This window comes from Chlorocebus sabaeus, chromosome X (assembly GCF_047675955.1).
Source record: "Chlorocebus sabaeus isolate Y175 chromosome X, mChlSab1.0.hap1, whole genome shotgun sequence".
Lineage (NCBI taxonomy): Eukaryota > Metazoa > Chordata > Mammalia > Primates > Cercopithecidae > Chlorocebus > Chlorocebus sabaeus.
The window spans coordinates 95881391-95904032 of NC_132933.1; the positions used below are offsets into that span (position 1 = coordinate 95881391).

At 40.5% G+C, this 22642-nt stretch overlaps 2 protein-coding genes and 1 long non-coding RNA gene across 10 annotated transcripts; 2 read left to right on the forward strand and 1 right to left on the reverse strand.

Moving 5' to 3' along the window:
- The first annotated feature begins 2649 nt into the window (after positions 1-2649).
- LOC140708571 (spindlin-2-like) lies at positions 2650-4714 on the forward strand. The gene is given in 1 exon segment (XM_073013635.1): positions 2650-4714. A coding segment is annotated over 1 exon segment (777 nt). The 5' UTR covers positions 2650-3824; the 3' UTR covers positions 4602-4714.
- Positions 4715-10474: 5760 nt separating this feature from the next.
- LOC119623554 (uncharacterized) lies at positions 10475-16092 on the reverse strand. Its single transcript, XR_005239727.2, has 2 exons — positions 15722-16092; positions 10475-13198 (listed from the first exon to the last, which is right to left on the reverse strand). It is a non-coding gene; the product is annotated as an uncharacterized lncRNA (long non-coding RNA).
- A 52-nt stretch (positions 16093-16144) lies between these two features.
- Positions 16145-18007, forward strand: SPIN2B (spindlin family member 2B). 8 transcript variants are annotated; one of them, XM_073013628.1, is made up of 2 exons: positions 16145-16453; positions 17059-18007. In XM_073013628.1, the coding sequence occupies exon 2, from the start codon at positions 17061-17063 to the stop codon at positions 17835-17837; it is 777 nt and encodes a 258-aa protein (XP_072869729.1). In that variant the 5' UTR covers positions 16145-16453; positions 17059-17060; the 3' UTR covers positions 17838-18007. The 8 variants fall into 8 exon arrangements, with proteins under 8 accessions (XP_072869729.1, XP_072869733.1, XP_072869734.1 ...); XM_073013632.1 differs by having other exon boundaries at positions 16145-16398; positions 17056-18007; XM_073013633.1 differs by having other exon boundaries at positions 16145-16398.
- Positions 18008-22642: the final 4635 nt, after the last annotated feature.

Sequence of the window (22642 nt, forward strand, 5' to 3'; positions counted from 1 at the left end):
CAAAATGGACATAGAAGGAGCATATCTCAAAAGAATAAAGGTCATGTATGGCAAACACAGCTAGCATCATATTAAATGGGAAAAAACCTGAAAGCCCTTTGTCTATGACCTGGAAAAAGACAAAATAACTGCTTTTACCACACAAAAAATATTATTTTCATGGGGTACATGTGTGGGCTTGTTCCATAAATATACTGCATAATGCTGGGGTTTGGGCTTCTACTGAACCCATCACCCAGATAGCTAACATAGTACTCAATAGGTAGTTTTTCAATCATTCCTCTCTTCCTCCCCCTTTTTGGAAATCCTAGTGTCCATTATTTATATCTTTATGTCCATATGCATCCATTTTTTGCCTCCCGTTTATAAGTGACAACATGCAGTATTAGATTTTCTGTTTCTGCATTCATTCACGTAGGATAATAGCCTTCAGCTGCATCCATGATGCTGAAAAGGACATGATTTTATTCTTTTTGGTGGCTGTGTAGTATTTCACTGTGCTTTCACCACTTTTATTCAACATAGTACTGGAAATTCCAACAAGAGCAATTAGTTAAGAGAAAGAAACAACACCCAAATTGGGAAGTAAGAAGTTAAATTGTCTTTATTTTCAGATAATAAGATTTTATATTTAGAAAAAATCTAAAGACCCCACCAAAAACGAATTGGAACTAAGAAACTGATTTTATATATAAAATCAACATACAAAAATTAGTAGCATTTCTAAATGCCAACTGTGAAAAATGTAAAAAAGAAATAAAGAAAGCAATCCTTTTTACAATGACTACAAAATATAAAATACCTAGAAATAAACTAAACCAAAGAAATGAAAGATGTCTGCAATAAAAATTATAAAACATTGATAAAAAATAAAGACCACACAAAAATAGAAAAATATCCATGTTCATGTGTTGGACTAATTAATATTGTTAAAATGTCCATACTACTCCAAGTTATCTACATATACATAAACACAATCTATGTCAAAATACCAAAGACATTCTTTATAGAAACAGAAAATAAACAGTCCTAAAATTCATATGGAGCTACAAAAGGATCAGAATGGTCAAAGCAATTCTGAAGAACAAGAACTAAGCTGGGGCATCAAATTGCCTTACTTCAAATTCTACTATAAACTTATGGTAACCAAAACAGCATGGTACTGGCATATGAATAGACACCTGGACCAATGAAACAAAATAGAGAACTCATAAATAAATCTATGCATTTGTAGTCAACTTATTTTCAACAAAGGAGCCAAGAACACACACTATAGTAAAGACAGCCTCTGTAACAAATGTTGTTGGGAAAACTGGGTATCCATACACAGAAGAATGAAACTAGACACATCTATCTCTCACCATATACAACACTCAAATCAAAATGGATTAAAGACATAAATCTAAGATCCAAAATTATGAAGTGACTAGAAGAAAACTTTGGGGAAAAGCTTCAGAATATTGGTCTGTGCAATGATTTCTTGAGTAAGACCTCAAAGCACAGGCAACCAAAGGAAAAATGGGAAAATGAAATCACATCAGCTAAAAAACTTCTGCACAGCAAAGGAAACAATCGTAAAATGAAGAGACAACCTAGATAACAAGAGAAAATATTTGCAAAGTATTCAACTGGCAGGGGATTAATAATAAAAATATGTAAGAAATTCCAACAACCCAATAGTAAAAAATCAAACAATCTGATTTAAAAATGGGCAAAAGAGCTGAGTAGACATTTCTCAAACTAAGACATACACATGGACAACAGATATATACAAAGTGTTCTAAATCACTAATCATCAGGTAATTTTATATCAAAATAGCAATGAGATACCATTTCACCCCAGTTAAAATGGCTATATCAAAAACACAGAAAATAAAAACTGTTGGTAAGGAAGTGAAGAAAGGGGTATCCTTGTACATTGTTAGTGGGAATATAAATTAGCATAACCATTATGAAAAACAGTGTGGTAGTTCCTCAAAAATTAAAACTAAAAATTCCATAAGATCCAGCAATCTCACTATTGGGTATATATCCAAAAGAAAGGAAATCAACATATCAACGAGCTATCTGCACTCACATATTTATTTGCAGCACTGATCACAATAGACAAGATATGGAATCAACTTAACTGTCCATCAATAAATAAATGGATAAAAAATGTGATATATATATATATAATAAAATATTATTCCACCATAGATTAAGATTAACCTAACACCTATTTAACTTTTTAATATGTTAGTCAATACATTGTTTTTATTGTACACCCATTTGGTTTGTTATCCTAAAACATGTAACTGAAAACATCTTACTTGATATAGCAACCTAATATTGTTGATTATTTTCAGAATTATAGGATACTGTGAAAAACTATGACTCACAAAAAAAAAATTTAAATGATGTCACTTTATGCGGAATAGATAAGGTTTGTTAAGTATTGTAATGACATTCAAAAATAACTCTTTAAGTTTAAAATAAACCAGGTCTCTAAATCTAAAATATGCCTATACAATGCTGTGGAGAAACACTTAATATATGTATTCGCGAGTATGTATGCTACACATTTGCGTATGGTCGTAATGGATTCATGTCTCCATAAGTGTATACACATGGTATTTCTATGTTAATTGGTAGGTTTCCAAAGAATGTGAGAAATGTCTGAAAGATGGAAAACAGATGGAGCAGGAGACCTGAGGGGAGGAGCTAGAGAGCTTGAAGGATTCAGTGAGCACAGACAGGAAGAGAGAAAAGGCCACCTACAGGTTCCACTGCTGTGAACTGTGGAAAGGGAAGGAGGAGCCCAGGAGGGGCCCCAGGGAAAGAAAGGCAGACCTACTCTGTGTTTAGAAGAAGGGAAGACATCAGTACTAAGAGGAAACTAACACTGCAGTCTTGTGCAGAAAAAGGGCAGAGACTACAGCCACTGCAGCAGGGAAAGGTGGCAGCCCGATGTGGCTGAGGGGCTGCCGCCGCCAACAGGGAGGCAGACGGCCAGCGAGCCAAGCGCTGGGGACACCGCTGCAGTGCTCTTTGCCTGTCTCGCCGCACTCCTACACACGCTCCTCATCTACGGATCCTACCCTCCCCGCTCTTGCAAACACTTACACAGTCAATCGCCTGTTGACCCTCCTTCGACACAGGCTCACAGCAGAGGCAGCAGAGAGGTGTCCGATTTGGGCACGGGAGGCCCGCGATCCGCAGCGGTGGGGGCCAGGCAGGGCAAAGCCATTGGTGGGCACCAGAATGGAGAGGGGGATGGGAAGGAATCCAGCAGGAGACATGGGGTGGAGGTGGGCGCCAGGCAAGGGTGGGGTGGGGGAGTGCGGTGGACAACAGGGGAAGGGGTAGGAATAGGATCCAGACAAGGATTTGAAGGTGATACCCGGGAAGCAAGGGAGGTAGGTACCAGGGAAGTGGTTAGGATAGGCAGTGGGGGTTATGGACAGTAGCAGGGGCACAGAGGGCATGAGGGTAGTGGGTGCTGGTCAAGGCTGCTTTGCAGGGGATTGGGAGTGGATGCTAGTGGCAGTAAGGGGTTCAGGGAGCGCAGTGGGCTCTGAGCTAGGAGGACCTGGCCCAGCCACTTCTGCAGAGTTCCTAACCACCGACAGCTCTACTGCACCACTCTAGCCTTTCCCCACAGCCCAAAGGAACTTGAGAGGGAGAGCATTGCAGGCATGCAGCCAGATTTCCAGCATTGCTTCCAGGCTCCCAGGGGAAACTTAGGCATCACCGCAGAGTACATCCAGACATGGCTATAGGGAAAAGTTTGCCTTGTGGCACACTGGATATGTCTCTCTATATTCTCTCCTCCCCCAGCAGGCATGAAGACCCCCAACGCACAGGAAGCCAAAGGGCAACAAACCAGGGCAGCTGTAGGATGGGCCACTGGGTCTGCAAACATGACAAAGAAAAAAGTCTCCCAAAAGGAGCAGAGACGCAGACCTTCATCCCAGCCCCGCAGGAACATCGTGGGATGCAGAATTTCTCAAGGATGGAAAGAAGGAGATGAGCCCATCACCCAGTGGAAAGGAACCGTTCTGGATCAGGTACCTATAAATCCCTCTATTTATCTGGTGAAATATGATGGAATTGACTGTGTCTATGGACTGGAACTTCACAGAGATGAAAGGGTTTTGTCTCTTAAAATTCTTTCTGACAGGGTGGCATCATCTCACGTTAGTGATGCCAACCTTGCAAATACCATAATTGGCAAAGCAGTGGAACACATGTTTGAGGGAGAGCATGGTTCTAAGGATGAATGGAGGGGCATGGTCTTAGCTCAAGCACCTATCATGAAAGCCTAGTTGTATATTACCTATGAGAAAGATCCTGTCTTGTACATGTACCAGCTTCTAGATGATTATAAGGAAGGTGACCTTCGTATCCTGCCAGAATCCAGTGAGTTTCCTCCAACAGAGAGGGAGCCAGGAGGAGTTGTAGATGGCCTGATAGGTAAGCATATGGAATATACCAAAGAAGATGGCTCCAAAAGGATCGGCATGGTCATTCACCAAGTGGAAGCCAAACCCTCTGTGTATTTCATCAAGTTTGATGACGATTTCCATATCTATGTCTATGATTTGGTGGAAAAGTCCTAACTGTTAGGGTAAAATTTGGCTCATGTGTGGAAACAAATGTATAATTTGTAGACATGCAAAAAAATGTTACCTTTCAGTGTACTGAAAGCCTATGGAATCCCTGATAACCCAACATCTTTGCCAGCATTAACTGTTGTTTTGTTCTAAAAAATACAAATTTGTGTGTACGTGATATGCTGTGTGTAAGTGCTTTGTCTTGTTGAAAAGATCAGGTGTGTTTGGTAGATGGGGCATGAAAGGAAGGAACAGCTGTCAATTTCGTCTGTGAATAAAGTTCAGTTAGAATCATAATCAGTCATTTAAAAATGGCACCAGACTTAGCTGGTCTGGTCTGGAAGGGGCAGGGGAAAGAATAAGAGATTAGCTGTCTTGGGGAGAGAGGAGGAGGTGACTGCTTAGGAAAAGGTGGAAAACGGCCAGAAAGGGAGGGGATTCTTGGGGGAGGGGATGACCTATGAGGAGGAAACCGCCAACTGGGAAGGGAGTGAAGACTAACAGAGGGAGAGTGAGATCTTGGGGCTTACAGGAAAATAGACAGAATAAATTGAGAAGAGAGGAACATAAAGAAGTTTAGAAGATGGACCAGAGTTAGGGGGAGAAGTATCAACCTGACAGGGATCTGGGGAGAGGCTAATGGAAACACAAAGGAAGAGTTGCGTGGGTTAGGGTGTTGGAGGGATTAGAAGAGGGCCACTGACGAAGAAAGAATTCAAAGAATAAAGACTAACAGAGGGAGTGTGAATACAGGAAAAGAGTTGTGGGCCCATGAGAGATGGGAAGGCCAAGGAAAATGTTGGACTTCTGGCAGTGTCCACATTGCTCTTCCTGGCTCTATGCACAAAGGAAGTGGCAACTGTCAAAGATGCTGGATGCATTGGAGGTTCCTTAGAAGAGCATTCTGACAGGAATGACTCAGTCAAGTTAATCCGGAGCAAAGTTTATTCCTGTTTCAGGGAGTTCATGACACATCCACCCAGCAGAACCCCAGCCCTCAGCCTAAACACACTAACATGGTGCCCCACAAGTGCTGGGCTGTGGGCTGCCTCCTCACATTTGTCCTGCACTAGATAAACAATCCTGGTAGAGGATGGGTCAGTGGGGCTCTCAGAATTTAAGAGATGTGCCATCTTGCATTTGGAAAGTACTTTATCCAGAGAAAAGGAAACCTTACTGAACTCAGGTGCAGCAGTCTCATCACACCAGTTCCTTCTGCTGGAATGTTTGTTTTCTATCTAGAGACAAGGTGCGTCAGAGGATTGAGCCTAGTGTTTCTCTCCATGGTATGGGGAGTACTTGTCTGCCCATGCTTCTTACAGCAGCTGCCTGAAACCATAGGTGGCTCCAACCAATGACCCACTAAAAGAGACCTGCTGTCCCAAGAAGCCACATTCTGGTTAGACCTTCCCCACAAAGCTGGTGTCTGCATACCCCTCACAGGCACCTGTTGGCCAGTCTTGCCTACCCAAGCTCACAGAAATCTGTGATAGAAGTCTGTGAAGCTCTTTGTTTCCAGGTGAGGCAGATGCCATGGGGCAGTTGGGCTGGAAGTTGTGACTTGGTATAACTCATTCAGCTGTACAGTGTCACAAGGGTCAAGGTTGATGGGGAGAGGGAGCAGCAACCCACTAAAAGTCCCTCAGAACTATGGTGTCTGATGCAAAGATAGATCTGTGTATTTCTCTTCCTCCCCTCCTTGCCTTTCCCCAGTCTTTCTCCTGTAACCCATCTGAAAACCCTCTCACTAGTTTCTGCAACCACACCCTTCACTAAATTATACCTCTGACCCCAAAGAAAGAGTGCTGGTGACCCCTGCTGCCCAGGTTACCCTAACTCCATGCATAGTGGGAGATGCAAGGAGTTGCCAGGAGTTGAAAGAAGATGGTAAATAGAGTTTATTCTCTGCACCCAACATGGCCTGAGGCTGACTGCCTCAAGAATTACACAAGGCAAGCCTACCTCACCATAGCAGGGATTAATTTTCATGTATACATCACACAATTCAGTCCAACAAATACCAGCTGACTGCCCAGGGACCGATCTCAGTCAGCTGCCAGATTTTGTTTCATCTTTGTGTTTTCATTGTTTTCTGTTTTTAATTAAGTACTTTAGACATTTGAGAGATTTCACACAATGAAAATTTATGTTTCTGGCATCTCCTGAAAGTGAAACAGAACAACAAACAACAACAACAACAACAACAAAAACGTGAGGATTGGGGCCCTCATTCCAACAAGGATACATGCAGCTGGGCCTTAGGTAGGTCCCAGTCCAGTGTAGACTTCGAAGACCCTCTCCAGTTGGCCACACCCCCAGCTGGCCTGCTTCACTCTAATAAAATGCACAGTTGTTCCCTGGAAGCGTTTGCACTTGTGACTGGGGCTACACCCTGGAAACACTGCCCCTTTGACTTGCTTTGATCCCATTTGCTCTTTAATTTACTTGTTTTATCTTTACCCCACAAATACTTACTTTAGGTGGGCTCTCTGCCAGGCATTCTTCTAGGCACAGATATTGATGATGTAATAATGAATGAAAGAAGCAAACTAAAATTCTTATCCTCATGGAGCTTTCATTTTAGTGTGGGGGATAGACAGTAGCCAAAATGAATAAGCAATTATAATGTATATTCATAGTGACTAGTGTTAAATAGAAAAACATAAAGCAAGGAATTGGGATAGAAAATTTCAGGAGGGAGGCTGAAACTAGATAGATAAGGTGTCCAGGGAAGGCCTTACTGAGAACTTGGCTTTTGAGTCTCACCTGAAGGCAGTGGGAGAACTGACCCTGTAGCTGTCTGGGGAAGGAGCATTCCAGATGGAAGGACAGCAGGTGCTGAGGCCCCAAGACAGGTTTAGGCTGGCATGTTTGAGGAGCAAGGAGGATGCTATCATGTCTGGAGCTGAGTGAGCAAAGCAGAGAAAAGCAGGAGCTGGTTTCAGAGAGGTAATGGGGATGAGAGAGAGAGGCAGACAGCTTATAGCCCTGTAGGTTTCAAAATGCAATTTGGCTTTTACATGGAATGTGATGGAGACCCATCCATGTATTGATAGTGGAGGGGAGACAAGATTTATCTTAGTTTTACAGGATCACTCTGACAACTTGGAGAATAGTTTTTATTAGTATATGATGAATAAAGGGAGAATAATTAGTAGGATATTCCAATTATTTTGGTAACCGATAATGGTGGGTTTCAGTATCCTGGTGGTAGTAGATATGGTGAAAATTAGTTAGATCTGGCGTTTTCAGGTATACCCTGCATGTTTTCCTATTTGACAATGCTGTGCAGTGCAAGATAAATATGAGTCAAGGACTACACCATGTTTTCTGATCTTCTTTTGAAGATCTTCTTAAGAGAAACAAATTCCCAGTGAAAACCATGGATGACAGAGTTGGGCTCTATACTCAATGACTAGATTGGGTATAGAACACTAAGGAAGTGATCTCTAGAAAATGAGAAACTGACCCAGGAATTCACTGATAAATGGTTGTTTTCGGCCTCCCCGCTCTGGATAACTCCCATAGCCATTATATTGGAAACCACTGATATGTTATTTTGGCAACGGGCCAACAAAGGGAGTTTGTCACAGATTTAAAACTGTTAGTGAAAAATTTAATGTATGGCTGTTCAAAAGTTCTTAGTATTCAGACAGGGCTTAAACCTGTATTCTGTTTGGATAAAGAACAGATGTTTATACTTCAGTAGATTTGTTCAAAATTCATTACATATATCACCTCCCATTTCCCATTCCCCAAGCCCATGTGCTATTATAGGTACTGAGAATACATGAGTTAAAATGTAAGAGAGTTTCATATTAATGATCAGTGATGGGATCACACACAATTAATCAGTCTTGGTTTGTGCACTCATCACAGTAAAAGAGATATTGTCAGAATCCTCCAACTCTTTTCCTTAGGTCACTACTGGACATAGATGGAAGTTGACACTGTGAAATTCCAAGAGTTTTTCTTTCCTCTCAGAGATTACAGTACATTTCCCAGTAAATCATTTCCTATATTTATTTTTGGTAGGTAATGATCGGTTCAAGCATATCTGTAACATTTTTGCTTTCTCTTTCAGATTGAAATTGTACCACATCTCAAGAAAACGTTACAGTTATGTACAGTTAATGTTTCAGAGGACTAAGAATGAAAAATCTTTACTCTTTGTAAGTTTGCAACCATTTGAGAGAACAGCACCATAATGACACATTTGGAAGTCAAAATATCCCCTTGGTATTTAATAAAAGCTGAACTGGAGGACATGGTTAGATAGGGGGCTTCAAGGACTTCCTAATATTTCACCCAAACACAAGCACAACTGGATAATGATGGACTTCTTTGATACGGCCGCAAAGCTTATCCTATGTTTGAGAATGCATTAGAGTGTCTCTTCTGCCCAAAAGAAATAAACCCAAGAGATAAATAAAATGGTTTTTCACATGTCCAACTCCTCTCATACTCACCAATTAGGAAAGCCTTTGAGAGACATGCAGCCAGGGGAATTAGGGTGCTATTTGGCAAATGCTATACACAGTACTTCATAGAAACAAAATGGAATTTTTTAATTTTATGCAGTTAATATGTTGCACAATATACCTGAGAATAATTTGCAATGTATTGTAGTTAGAGGTTAGATATTTTCAGTGTGGCTTTAATGTCCTTTTAAAAATCAATTTCGGAGGCATCTGAAATAAACTATAAATTGCTGAGCTCGCTAGTTTAAATAAGTAATAGCACATATTAAAGAGGGGCCTCATGAAGTGGGAGCATGATTCCACTGACTCCCCTAAAATCTTCTTGCCTCTGTCTTGAAGGAAGTAAACTATACCACTGATTGACCACAGGAGTGGCTAATTAAAACCACTAATCTAAAAGAAACTAAACAGTGGGCACATGAAAACTCTTTCGCTAAAAATCGCTAAACTTTAAAATGTTGAATGAAATATGACAGACCTCCTTTTAAATGTATAGCTGAGCTTTAAATATTGTGAGGGAAGTCCACAGGGACCAACAATTAAGAAAGAACTGCAAACAACAGTAGTAAGCACATAACCTGATGCTTTGGCAACATGGAAGGAGAGGGGTGCTGTCTCAGTAACTAAAAGATTTTAAAAACAAGATAAGGCCTTAAGTTCGATAAATTTGGCTGTTGGAAACTAAGATCTTCTCACCTGCATTTTAACTCTCCACATAAATAGCCCCGAACTATATTTTAAAAATGTAAACCAGATTATGCCACCCTCCTGCTTAGAATGCTCCAAAGGTTTCTTATTGCAGTTAATATACAAAACAATCTTCATGCCTTATTCTGCAAGCGCTAGATCATGCATTCTCAAACAGAATGATATTGCCCCCAAAAGGGGAAATATGATTGTTGGTGTGAGAAGTGGAAAGATATGAAGTTTTACAATGGTTTGTGTCCTCCAAAGCTCAACTGTATTTGACAAAATCTTATACTTTAGAACTTAATCACTCTTGTTTTCTTCGATATCACAGGAACATTGCCATTGAGCTCATGGAAGATACATGAAATGTAGGCAAGACCAGCACTACAAAATCATAGCAAATAGATGACTTTGATTGTAGGACTTTCAATCTATTGCTCATTCTTGAAGTCGTATGTCAAGAAGTGGCTTTTGTGTACCTACTGGCTGCCACTGAGTGACTACGTTTGATCCTCGGTGTCTGGTATGTGACTTGGGCTTTGAGAATTAAATAAAAATAGTTAATATTTAACTTTACAGAAGTTATTTAACCCATCATTATTTCTGTCAAGTACTAAAAAGAAAAAATGATAATATATGAATATCTAGCTGCTAGTTACAACTGATTTTGTCATATCAAGCAAAAGTGAAAAGTTAAATTCACAAAAATAACTTTGAAGAAATTAATTTAATGTTTTCCATTGTTTCACCTTTTCTAGAAAAATGTCGTGAATAATTTTTTAAATGTGATTACATCACTATTATATATTTATATAAACTGCCAATTTGCATACATACTTTGACACATTATAATTTATGTAAGTAAATACATTCCATTAAAAGTCACTTAGCAAATACACTTACACAGTTAAGTTAGATATTGCTAGCTTTTTAATTTTTAATTTAACTACTACCTTCAAATTTTATTCATACTTAATCCTGCATACAGGTTGATTATGTATAAAATACAGATATACATGCACTCATTGACTAGATTATACAGTACATCATTGGTATTCAAATTTCATGAGTAGACAATTAGGAAAAAGAAGAAAATCCTTATAAAGCCATCTAGTGGGGAGGGGATAATAATGAAATAAGAATGAAGAAGCAGTGCTCTAGATGATCTCACTCTTTTGTGATTCAAATATGGTCTCCTTTTCACTACATATTACAGCCATACTAACATTTTTCTATTCTCAAAGGTAACAAGCTTGTTTCCACTTCAAAGTCTTCATGCTAGAGCTATTTCTTACCCCCAGAGATTTTCATAACTTTTCATAAGTGGTTGCTTCTCATATTCAGGTCTTGACTCAAATATCACCTGTTCAGAGATTCTCTCCTTCTACCCCATAACCTTGTGTTTCTTGCTCTGTAGTACTTATCACTATGTGAACTTGTCTTTTAGATTGTTTATTTTCTGTCTTACTCCACTAGAATAAAAACTTTGAATGCAGGAATCTTGTCTATCTAATTCATTCTAGTAATGCAGTGCCTATGAAAGGGTCTGGAACATAGGAGACACTCTATAAACATTGTGGAGCAAGTGAATTATTGCATGACAATTTTATATTTTCAAATAACCTATTATAAATCCCCTTTGCATTTATTGGTCCTTTTTTCTGTATTGCCAGTTTTCTTTCCTATCGTTTTATTTTTTCACAAAACTTAGACATAGGTTTTGCTATATATTCTACTAATTTTCCATTTTTTCACTTCATCAGTCTCTGCATATTTTAGTTACTTCCTTTAAGTTTCCATGGCTATCTATAATGATAATTTCTGGCTAATTTTTAAGGGAAATAGTCGTTACTATAAATTTATCTTTGAATAGAGTGCTGGCTGTAACGGGCACATTTTAATATGTTGTGTCCTCATTGCTATCATTTCTCAAGTTCTCTGTTGTTAATTTTTTCTTATTTTCTTTTTGATTCAATAACTTCTTGGAAGGTTGCTAAAAATTTATAAATACTGGGGGAAGGCCAGACAAAGCACACATATATTCTTAAATAAAAGATAGTCTTCTTTATCTGGAAAGGTTCTTTTATATCAGGACAGGTAACATTAAGAAGGAAGAATGTGGCAACATTGAGAGAAGACAAAGATACCTACCTCATCAGCAAAATAGGCACCATCAACCCTCAAAATAGATGGAATGAGAAATGTCACAATTGGATTGCATTCACCTGTTATCGCAGCATTGTTTGAAACAGCAAAAATAGCTGGGGGAAAATCTTGAATGTCTATCAATACCAGAACTGTTGAATACATTGTGTTTATGTATCACTTGAAATAGTATACAATTATAAAGAAGATGTTTTAGAAATATATATAGATGTGTCGTTGCACACAAACGTAAAGAGTATGATCCCACTTATGTTAAAAAGTGAGAAGGACTTCCAAATTCCGATGTTTACGTTTATATTTATATATTGTTGTAGTATCATACAAAATGGTTTGGAAGAACATATACCAGGGATTTAACACTGGTGAAGTGTGACTGAAGATGGAACGTGAGAACACTGGGATGTCCTGAGAGGTGGCAAGGAGAAAAAGGAAATGAGATAGAGAAAGGTCTATTTCATTCATCATAGATCTTTTCATTGTTAAAAAGATCGCAGTAAACCATATTAATTTTTGGTAATTTTGAAAGATAGTCTTAACTAATGTTAATGCATGAAATTTAAAAATAAGTGATTAGAATGCTATTTTTTACTCTCACAAGATTGAATATCAGGATCACCTCTTTAAGACAGAGAAATCTAAAGTATATGGAAAATAATACATGTGAGGTGGACAGACTGGAGTCCGGAAGCCTACCTCTTCCTTTGAGGGAAATATAAGAGGCTCATCACTTTGTTGATAGCGTTTATTTAGGGAGTTATTTGCTAATCCTGGTATATTTTTTCGTGTAGTGCAAATGAGAATGATGCCTTTTTACCTCATGCTTGTTTTTTAGATAGCTCCTTATTCCTTATTTGCAACTGAATACTGGATTTTTTAAGTCTGGAAGTAATGTCCCATTTCCTGATATGGGAGCTGGTTGGATGAATGAGTGCCTGAGAATGTATTGTTTCATATAACTTAAAAGTATAACGGTATTGTCTAGGGATACTATATAATTTAAGTCTGGGAACGCTAAGCCATTTAAGATGCCTTCAACTGTAAGTAACAGAAAACCCAGATTCAAATTGCTTTAACTATAAAGAAACTTGTTACCTCATAACTTGGAGTCAGAAGTAGGACTCCAGGGATGGTATGATCAGCAGCAAAACGATAAGATCAAAGCGCACAGAGTATTCCTATTCTCTCTTCTTCCATCTTCATTACGTAAGTTTTGCCCTCAGGATGATTACAGATATTCCAAAGGTCATATAAAGATATAGCATCATCCTAAAAAAGAAAAGGGAACATTATTTCCTGTTTCTTTTCTTAAGAGTAAAGAAATTTTTTCAGAAGTCTTCCAGCAGATATACTATGATGCTTAATTGACCAGGATTAGATCACATGCCCAATGCCAAATCAATCACTTACAGGAAGAATGGCATCACCATGACTAGCTTAGACTAATCTTCTAGAGTGAGATGAATATTCAAAAGTCAGTCAGTGGCCATAACTACCTACATGTACAGAATGTGTCACTAGGACAGTCTCCCTCTTTTTGCATAGGCTGGCTCCATTCTGTTCTTTGGGGTACCTTCATTCTCAATCTATTGATGATAGTAAAGTGAATCGAGCAGCTTAATCCTCATATCCTTTCGGGTTCACTCTCTTCCAATGGAAACTGCCACATGCCTAGGAGTTTGTGTCTCATTGGCTTTGACTAGGTTGGATGCTTATTCCTAAACTAATCATTGCAACAGTAATTCCATACCCTGAAAAGTCAGGCTTATGTTGTTCCCAAGAGGAAAATTGTGGCACCATTACCAGAAGAACGGTGATAAGATGCTAGGCTACAGTATCAATTGATGTCTATTACAATTAAATATATTTTTGCAGCTCAGCATCTATATAAACCTTTCCTGCTATATATACATGTCCAAATATTTCTCTAATTTTTACTTTGATCAGCTACTGATAGAGTATGAATTGCTGTCTATTTGGAAAATATCTTTGCAAGAATAACTGCTACTTTAACTTTTTAGACAACAGATTAGTTAATGATTGTTTTTGAACTTTAAATAAATTGAATAGAATAATGTGTGCCCCTTTGTTGTCTGGCTTCTTTTTTCAACATATTTGAGAGATTCATTCATGTTTTTCCATGTAGTTGTAGCTTGAATATTCTCACTACTGCATGATATTCCAATGTATGAATATACCCCAACATATCTAGTATATGGTTGACGGAAATGTAGGTGTTTTTTAGTTTGGAGTCATTACAAATAGTTAAACACATTTTTTTCTTTTTCAAACCACAATTGAGTCACAAAGCTGTGCCTATTTAATGTATACATCCTAAGGATGAACACATATATTTTATAATAAAAAATAGGGTTTGAGATTTTAGTAATAGGAGACTAAACAGTTCAAAACAACTTTCCCTAAAATGTGAACAAATTGAGTAAATCTGAACAAATATAGTAAAAAAGAAAATCCACTCTCAATGGCTTCTAAAAGCTGAGAATTACGAAATAATTATCTAGCTGAGATAGAAGGAGAACAGATCCAAGAGGCAAACAGGGCATTTGGTGGATGTTTTTCTACTGGGAAAGTTTACCCATTCTAGAGAGAACCACTGAAAGACTTAGATGCTCAACAGAACTTGTGACTGCTTGTTAAATCTATGAATACAGAATCTGGAGTCCAGAACCTTGGTAACTCCCTAACCTCTTACTTTTCATTGAAATTCCAGGATTGAAATCCTAGGAGTAAGAGTTAACCATAACTTTTAAAAAGCCCTCACTGAAACTACAACATATATGCAAATTGCTTCCCATAAAAATTGTATAAACTTTCACTTGCATCAGCACTAGATATGAACCCCTTTTTTCATGATCAATGACATTAAGTAACATTTTAATGTTCTTTCATACTTTGTTGAATCAAGATTATTATTTCTATTTTTCCTTGTAGACGTTATTTTACTAACTGTAGTTGGTCTGTTAACATCCGACTCATCCCCTCATTCAAATACCATAAGTATCTGAAGAAGAAAGATACTATTAAGCAATGTTTTGTTTACAGAGTTTTTGGTTGGTTCATTTGCTTTCTGGTCAATTTTATTTGGCTGCTTTTTACCTTTTAATAAATCAAATATTGATATTGGTACAACATTAGTATACAACCTTTCTCAAAATATTTAAAGAGTCATTTTAACAGTCCTTAAAGAATACCCAATGTTTCCCCACTGATTTATAAAACTATAACTTTTATCTAATTATTTCTTAGGAAGTTATTTTTTGCAAAGCTTTCTATTCCGATACATAGATCTGATTACTCATTATTGTAGAAACATTATGTCAAATGTCCAGTACTGGGGGAAAAGCCAAATTATAAATCACTTTAAAGTTGAGTTTTATGGACCAAGCACAAGATATGCAACAGGTGCTCAACAAATATTTGTTGAATGAAAAAATCGATTAGAAAGCATCTAATTTCCTGGAAAAATTAATAGACATGAAATTACAGAAAAAAAACAATCTCAGTTTTGCAAAAGTTTAGGAAAAAGGGGGGGAAAAAACCTATGAGCATTAATATTTTGCTGTGAGGCCCTCAAAAATGGGAGATACGACTGCAGTTGATGATTTTCCTCTTAATATTAATTTCCCAAAATTTAGATAGTGCTCACATTGTACATGCACTTATCTTGCAATAAAGAAAAGGAAAAAAATCCCTCAAAAACAAAAACAAAAAAGTCAGGGAAGATCAGACAGGAAAAATTAGGTAGAGACTGGGTCAAAACGGCAGACTTACCATAGTGAATTTCTCTGTTCCAACTCCAAATCCTTTCAAAAAGAGGAAAGACATATTTAGGTGTAAAGAATAAATCCATAAGGGCAAGGGACTGGGCGTGGGGCGGGGTGGGGGAGCGGTGTGGGCGCGGGGCGGCGGCAAGGCGAATTCCAAGAAGATGGAAAGCAGATAGGGCAGGGGGACTAAGAAGGTGGGGGTGGGAATCAAGGGGCCCTGAAACGGGTGATGAAGGGGCCACAGGGTTCCGAGGACTACTGTGGCACCAACTACTCTGAATTTGGGAAGAGGCGGAGTCAGAGTCTATAGCTCCGCCAGGGCTCCAGGCTGTGTGGTGGGCGTGGGAGCCTGGTGGAGAGGAGGGCGCGGTGTTTGGCAGGAAGAGGAGGCCTCTCTCTGGGCAGGAAGCTGCGCTACGGAAAGAGGGAGGAGACTGCGGCGGCGACAGCAGGGACTGGTGGAATCCTGATGTGGCTGAGGGGCCGCCACCGCCAGCAGGGAGGCGGAGGGCTAGTCAGCCAAGCGGTGGCAACGCCGCTGCAGTCCTCTTTACCTGCCTTGCCGCCCTCCTAGACACGCTCATCTACGGATCCTACCCTCCCAGCTCTTGCAAGCATTCACTCGGCCGGTCGCCTGCTGACCCTCCTTCGCCACAGGCTCATAGCGGAGGCAGCAGCGAGGTGTCCGATTTGGGCACGTGAGGCCCGCGATCCGCGGCGGTGGACGCCAGGCAGGGCAAGGCCATTAGTGGGCGCCAGAATGGAGAGGGGGATGGGAAGGAATCCAGCAGGAGACCTGGGGTGGAGGTGGGCGCCAGGCAAAGGTCGGGTGGGGGAGTGCGGTGAGCTACATGAAAAGGGGGTAAGAACGGGAGCCAGACAAGGATTTGAAGGTGAGCGCCGGGAAGCAAGGGCGGTGGGTATCAGGGAAGTGGTTAGGGTAGGCAGGGTTTGTTCTGGACAGCAGCTGGGACACTCAGGGAAGGAGGTCAGTGGGTGCCGGTCAAGGCCGCTTTGCAGGGGATTGGGAGTGGACTCCAGTGGCAGCAAGGGGTTCGGGGAGGGCAGTGGGCTCTGAGCTAGGAGGACGTGGCCCAGTCACTTCTGCAGAGTTCCTAACCCCAGACAGCTCTACTGCACCACTCTAGCCTTTCCCCACAGCCCAAAGGAACTTAAGAGGGAGAGCACTGCAGGCATGCAGCCAGATTTCCAGCATTGCTTCCAGGCTCCTAGGGGAAACTTTAGGCACTAGCGCCGAGTATATCCAGACATGGCTATAGGGAAAAGTTTGCCTCGTGGCACACTGGATATGTCTCTCTATCCTCTCTCCTCCCCCAGCAGGCATGAAGACCCCCAACGCACAGGAAGCCCAAGGGCAACAAACCAGGGCAGCTGCAGGACGGGCCACTGGGTCTGCAAACATGACAAAGAAAAAAGTCTCCCAAAAGAAGCAGAGAGGCAGACCTTCATCCCAGCCCCGCAGGAACATCGTGGGATGCAGAATTTCTCATGGATGGAAAGAAGGAGATGAGCCCATCACCCAGTGGAAAGGAACCGTTCTGGATCAGGTGCCTATAAATCCCTCTCTTTATCTGGTGAAATATGATGGAATTGACTGTGTCTATGGACTGGAACTTCACAGAGATGAAAGAGTTTTGTCTCTTAAAATTCTTTCTGACAGGGTGGCATCATCTCACGTTAGTGATGCCAACCTTGCAAATACCATAATTGGCAAAGCAGTGGAACACATGTTTGAGGGAGAGCATGGTTCTAAGGATGAATGGAGGGGCATGGTCTTAGCTCAAGCACCTATCATGAAAGCCTGGTTTTATATTACCTATGAGAAAGATCCTGTCTTGTACATGTACCAGCTTCTAGATGATTATAAGGAAGGTGACCTCCGCATCATGCCAGAATCCAATGAGTCTCCTCCAACAGAGAGGGAGCCAGGAGGAGTTGTAGATGGCCTGATAGGTAAGCATGTGGAATATACCAAAGAAGATGGCTCCAAAAGGATCGGCATGGTCATTCACCAAGTGGAAGCCAAACCCTCTGTGTATTTCATCAAGTTTGATGATGATTTCCATATCTATGTCTATGATTTGGTGAAAAAGTCCTAACTGTTAGGGTAAAATTTGGCACATGTGTGGAAACAAATGTATAATTTGTAGACATGCAAAAAATGTTGCCTTTCAGTGTATTGAAAGCTTATGGAATCCCTGATAACCCAACATCTTTGCCAGCATTAACTGTTGTTTTGCCTAAAAAATACAAACTCGTGTGTACATGACATGCTGTGTGTAAGCGCTTTGTCTTGTTGGAAAGATCGGGTGTGTTTGGTGAATGGGGCATGAAAGGAAGGAACAGATGTCAGAGATCTTGTGGCTTAGAGGAAAATACACAGAATAAATTGAGTAGAGAGGAACACAAAGAAGCTTAGAAGAGATCCAGAGTAAAGAGGAGAGGGATCAACCTGACAGGAATCTGAGGAGAGCCTAAAGGATACACAAAGGAAGAAGCTATGTGGGTTAGGGTGTTAGAGCAGTTAGAAGAAGAGGGCCACTGAGGATGGAGGAATTCAAAGAAGAAAGACTGACAGAGGGAGTGGGAATACAGGAAAAGAGTTGTGGGGTGTGGGGCCCATGAGAGATGGGAAGGCCAAGGAAAATGTTGGACTTCTGGTAGTGTCTACATTGCTCTTCCTGGCTCTACGCACAAAGGAAGTGGCATCTGTCAAAGATGCCAGATACATTGGAGGCTCCCTAGAATGGCATTCTGACAGGGATGACTCAGTCAAGTTAATCTGGAGCAAAGTTTATACCCATAGAGCTTTTCCTGTTTCAGGGAGTTCAGGACGCTGCTACCCAGCAGAACCCCAGCCCTCAGCCTAAACACACTAATGTGGTGCACCACATGTGCTGGAGTGTGGGCTACCTCCTCACATTTGTCCTGCACTAGATATACAATCTTGGTAGAGTATGGGTTCGTGGGGCTCTCAGAACTTAAGAGATGTGCCATCTTGCATTTGAAAATACTTTATCCAGGAAAAAATGGAACCTTACTGAACTCAGGTGCAGCAGTCTCATCACACCAGTTCCTTCTGCTGGAATGTTTGTTTTCTATCTAGAGACCAGGGGTATCAGAAGATTGAGCCTAGTGTTTCTCTCTAGGTTATGGGGAGTGCCTCACTGTCCACACTTCTTTCAGCAGCTGCCTGAAACCACAGGTGGTTCCGACCAATAATCCACTAAAAGAGGCCTGCTGTCACAATAGTCCACATTCTGGTTAGACCTTCCCCACAAAGCTGGTGTCTGCATACCCCTCACAGGCACCTGTTGGCCAGTCTTGCCTACCCAAGCTCACAGAAATCTGTGATAGAAGTCTGTGAATCTCTTTGTTACCAGGTGAGGCAGATGCCATGGGGCAGTTGGGCTGGAAGTTGTGACTTGGTATAACTCATTCAGCTGTACAGTGTCACAAGGAAGTGTCAAGGTTGGTGGGGAGAGGGAGCAGCAACCCACTAAAAGTCCCTCAGAACTATGGTGTCTGATGCAAAGATAGATCTGTGTATTTCTCTTCCTCCCCTCCTTGCCTTTCCCCAGTCTTTCTCCTGTAGCCCATCTGAAAACCCTCTCACTAGTTTCTGCAACCACACCCTTCACTAAATTATACCTCTGACCCCAAAGAAAGAGTGCTGGTGACCCCTGCTGCCCAGGTTACCCTAACTCCATGCATAGTGGGAGATGCAAGGAGCTGTCAGGAGTTGAAAGAAGATGGTAAATAGAGTTTATTCTCTGCACCCAACATGGCCTGAGGCTGACTGCCTCAAGAATTACACAAGGCAAGCCTACCTCACCGTAGCAGGGATTAATTTTCATGTATACATCACACAATTCAGTCCAACAAATACCAGCTGACTGCCCAGGGACCGATCTCAGTCAGCTGCCAGATTTTGTTTCATCTTTGTGTTTTCATTGTTTTCTGTTTTTAATTAAGTACTTTAGACATTTGAGAGATTTCACACAATGAAAATTTATGTTTCTGGCATCTCCTGAAAGTGAAACAGAACAACAAACAACAACAACAACAACAACAACAAAAACGTGAGGATTGGGGCCCTCATTCCAACAAGGATACATGCAGCTGGGCCTTAGGTAGGTCCCAGTCCAGTGTAGACTCCGAATGCCCTCTCCAGTTGGCCACACCCCCAGCTGGCCTGCTTCACTCTAATAAAATGCACAGTTGTTCCCTGGAAGCGTTTGCACTTGTGACTGGGGCTACACCCTGGAAACACTGCCCCTTTGACTTGCTTTGATCCCATTTGCTCTTTAATTTACTTGTTTTATCTTTACCCCACAAATACTTACTTTAGGTGGGCTCTCTGCCAGGCATTCTTCTAGGCACAGATATTGATGATGTAATAATGAATGAAAGAAGCAAACTAAAATTCTTATCCTCATGGAGCTTTCATTTTAGTGTGGGGGATAGACAGTAGCCAAAATGAATAAGCAATTATAATGTATATTCATAGTGACTAGTGTTAAATAGAAAAACATAAAGCAAGGAATTGGGATAGAAAATTTCAGGAGGGAGGCTGAAACTAGATAGATAAGGTGTCCAGGGAAGGCCTTACTGAGAACTTGGCTTTTGAGTCTCACCTGAAGGCAGTGGGAGAACTGACCCTGTAGCTGTCTGGGGAAGGAGCATTCCAGATGGAAGGACAGCAGGTGCTGAGGCCCCAAGACAGGTTTAGGCTGGCATGTTTGAGGAGCAAGGAGGATGCTATCATGTCTGGAGCTGAGTGAGCAAAGCAGAGAAAAGCAGGAGCTGGTTTCAGAGAGGTAATGGGGATGAGAGAGAGAGGCAGACAGCTTATAGCCCTGTAGGTTTCAAAATGCAATTTGGCTTTTACATGGAATGTGATGGAGACCCATCCATGTATTGATAGTGGAGGGGAGACAAGATTTATCTTAGTTTTACAGGATCACTCTGACAACTTGGAGAATAGTTTTTATTAGTATATGATGAATAAAGGGAGAATAATTAGTAGGATATTCCAATTATTTTGGTAACCGATAATGGTGGGTTTCAGTATCCTGGTGGTAGTAGATATGGTGAAAATTAGTTGGATCTGGCTGTTTTCAGGTATACCCTGCATGTTTTCCTATTTAATAATACTGTGTAGAAGATAAATATCAATCAAGGACAGCACGACATTTTCCAGTCTTCTTTTGAAGATTTTCTTAAGAGAAACAAATTCCCAGTGAAAACCATAGATGACAGAATTGGGCTCTATACTCAATGCCTAGATTGGGTATAGAATACTAAGGAAGTGATCTCTAAGAATGAGAAACCGACCCTGAGACTCATTGATAAATTATTGTTATTAGCTTTGCCCCTCTGGATAACTCCCCTAGTTATTATGTAGGACTTTGTTGCCTGATATTGAGAATTGAGTCAGCCAAAAACATTGGAAGTTTATTGTTTTGAGACACAAGCAGCCATTATGCCACACAGAATCGAAAGTAAATGCTAAGCCTTGCTAATGGTACGGTGCAGCTCTGTCTCTACTTTCTCAGGCACAGCTGCCATAGAGAGAAAAATCATTAGAAACGGGGCAAGTGATCTCTGTCTTTAATGGAGATCAAGTTCCATATGCATCCATCTTAGTAGGTTAGAGAATTTTCATGAAGGAAAGAATCAAGCTTTTATGGCTCTGTTAGATATGGATGCCCAAGTAAACTCTTCTACTGGACTCCTGGAAGGAGAAAGCATCCCAAATTATATAATAGGGTTTGGCCAGGTTTGCAGCAGGAGAAAGAAAGAAGCCAGTATGACCTTGTGAACAAAACTTTTTAGGCTAATTCAGCATACTGATGCTGCTACCTTCACATCTGAATATCACTGGGAACTGATGCTTGTATTTCCCTGTTTCATAAGTGCCAGATGAAATTCAGCTATACATAGATAAGTACTAGTGGGACACATAAATTTATCTGTCACCAGCTTTCCTGTCTCTCCCACATTCTGTTCTTTCTGATCCAACACAAAGCATAGAATTCTAGGAAGAAAAAAGAAAATCTGTGCCCTGAATAAATATTAGTACCTATAGGAGGCAGTAGTAAGAGATGCAGGATCTTTACAGAACAGCCTTGTATGCCCAGTGCAAAATCTAACAGGAGATGAAGACTGATAGTGGAATATTTTCAAATAAATTCAGTTGTTTCTCCAATGGCCCCAGCTGTTGCAGACATCTTGATTCTATACGAATCTAAGACACAGACTAATAGAACATGGTGCACTGTTTTAAACATTGACAACAGTTTCTTTCCCATACTAGCATCTGAGAATTAAGATCTGTTCACATTCATGTGACAAGGCCTCTAATACATGTTTGTTGTACTCCGCCAGTGTTACCTAAACTCCAGTGCCATTTGCCAAAATTGAATAGGTTAGAATTTGGGGCAAGTTCTTCTTCATTCAGATTTCCAAAAGTTTCACTATACATGATGTCCTGATGGTTGGCAGTAAGAAGTCTCAGTCTCAATAGCCCTACCTAGCTGTGGTATTATTACACATCCTCTAGGAAGAATGACTGAAAGTCTCCAAAAAAAAAAAAAAAAATCAGAATTAATATTGAAAATCACCGCCAAAATTCAGGAGTGATGTTGTTTGCCAGTAATGTCTCTTGCTTGCCAGTAATGTTTCCTGGAAGTATGTAGGAAAATTCACAATAAAACCTCAGGCAAAGAAAAATTGTCTCTTCAGCACCCCCACCACCAAAAAGGAGTTTCAGCAACTAACTAGATTCTTTGGATATTGGAAATGCTTTGTGATTGCTTGGACATTCTGCTTGGTCCTTTATATTAGCTAACCCACAAATCAGCAACTTTTGAGTAAAGCCTGAAATGAAGTTCTGCCATGG

What these genes read in the sequence shown, in the direction of transcription:
- SPIN2B (XM_037996253.2), top strand. Translation starts at nt 16,478, where the DNA reads ATGGAGAGGGGGATGGGAAGGAATCCAGCAGGAGACCTGGGGTGGAGG. An exon ending in AGCCAGACAAGGATTTGAAG is followed by an intron (nt 16,611 to 17,055) that starts GTGAGCGCCGGG and finishes CTCCTCCCCCAG; the next exon opens with CAGGCATGAAGACCCCCAAC.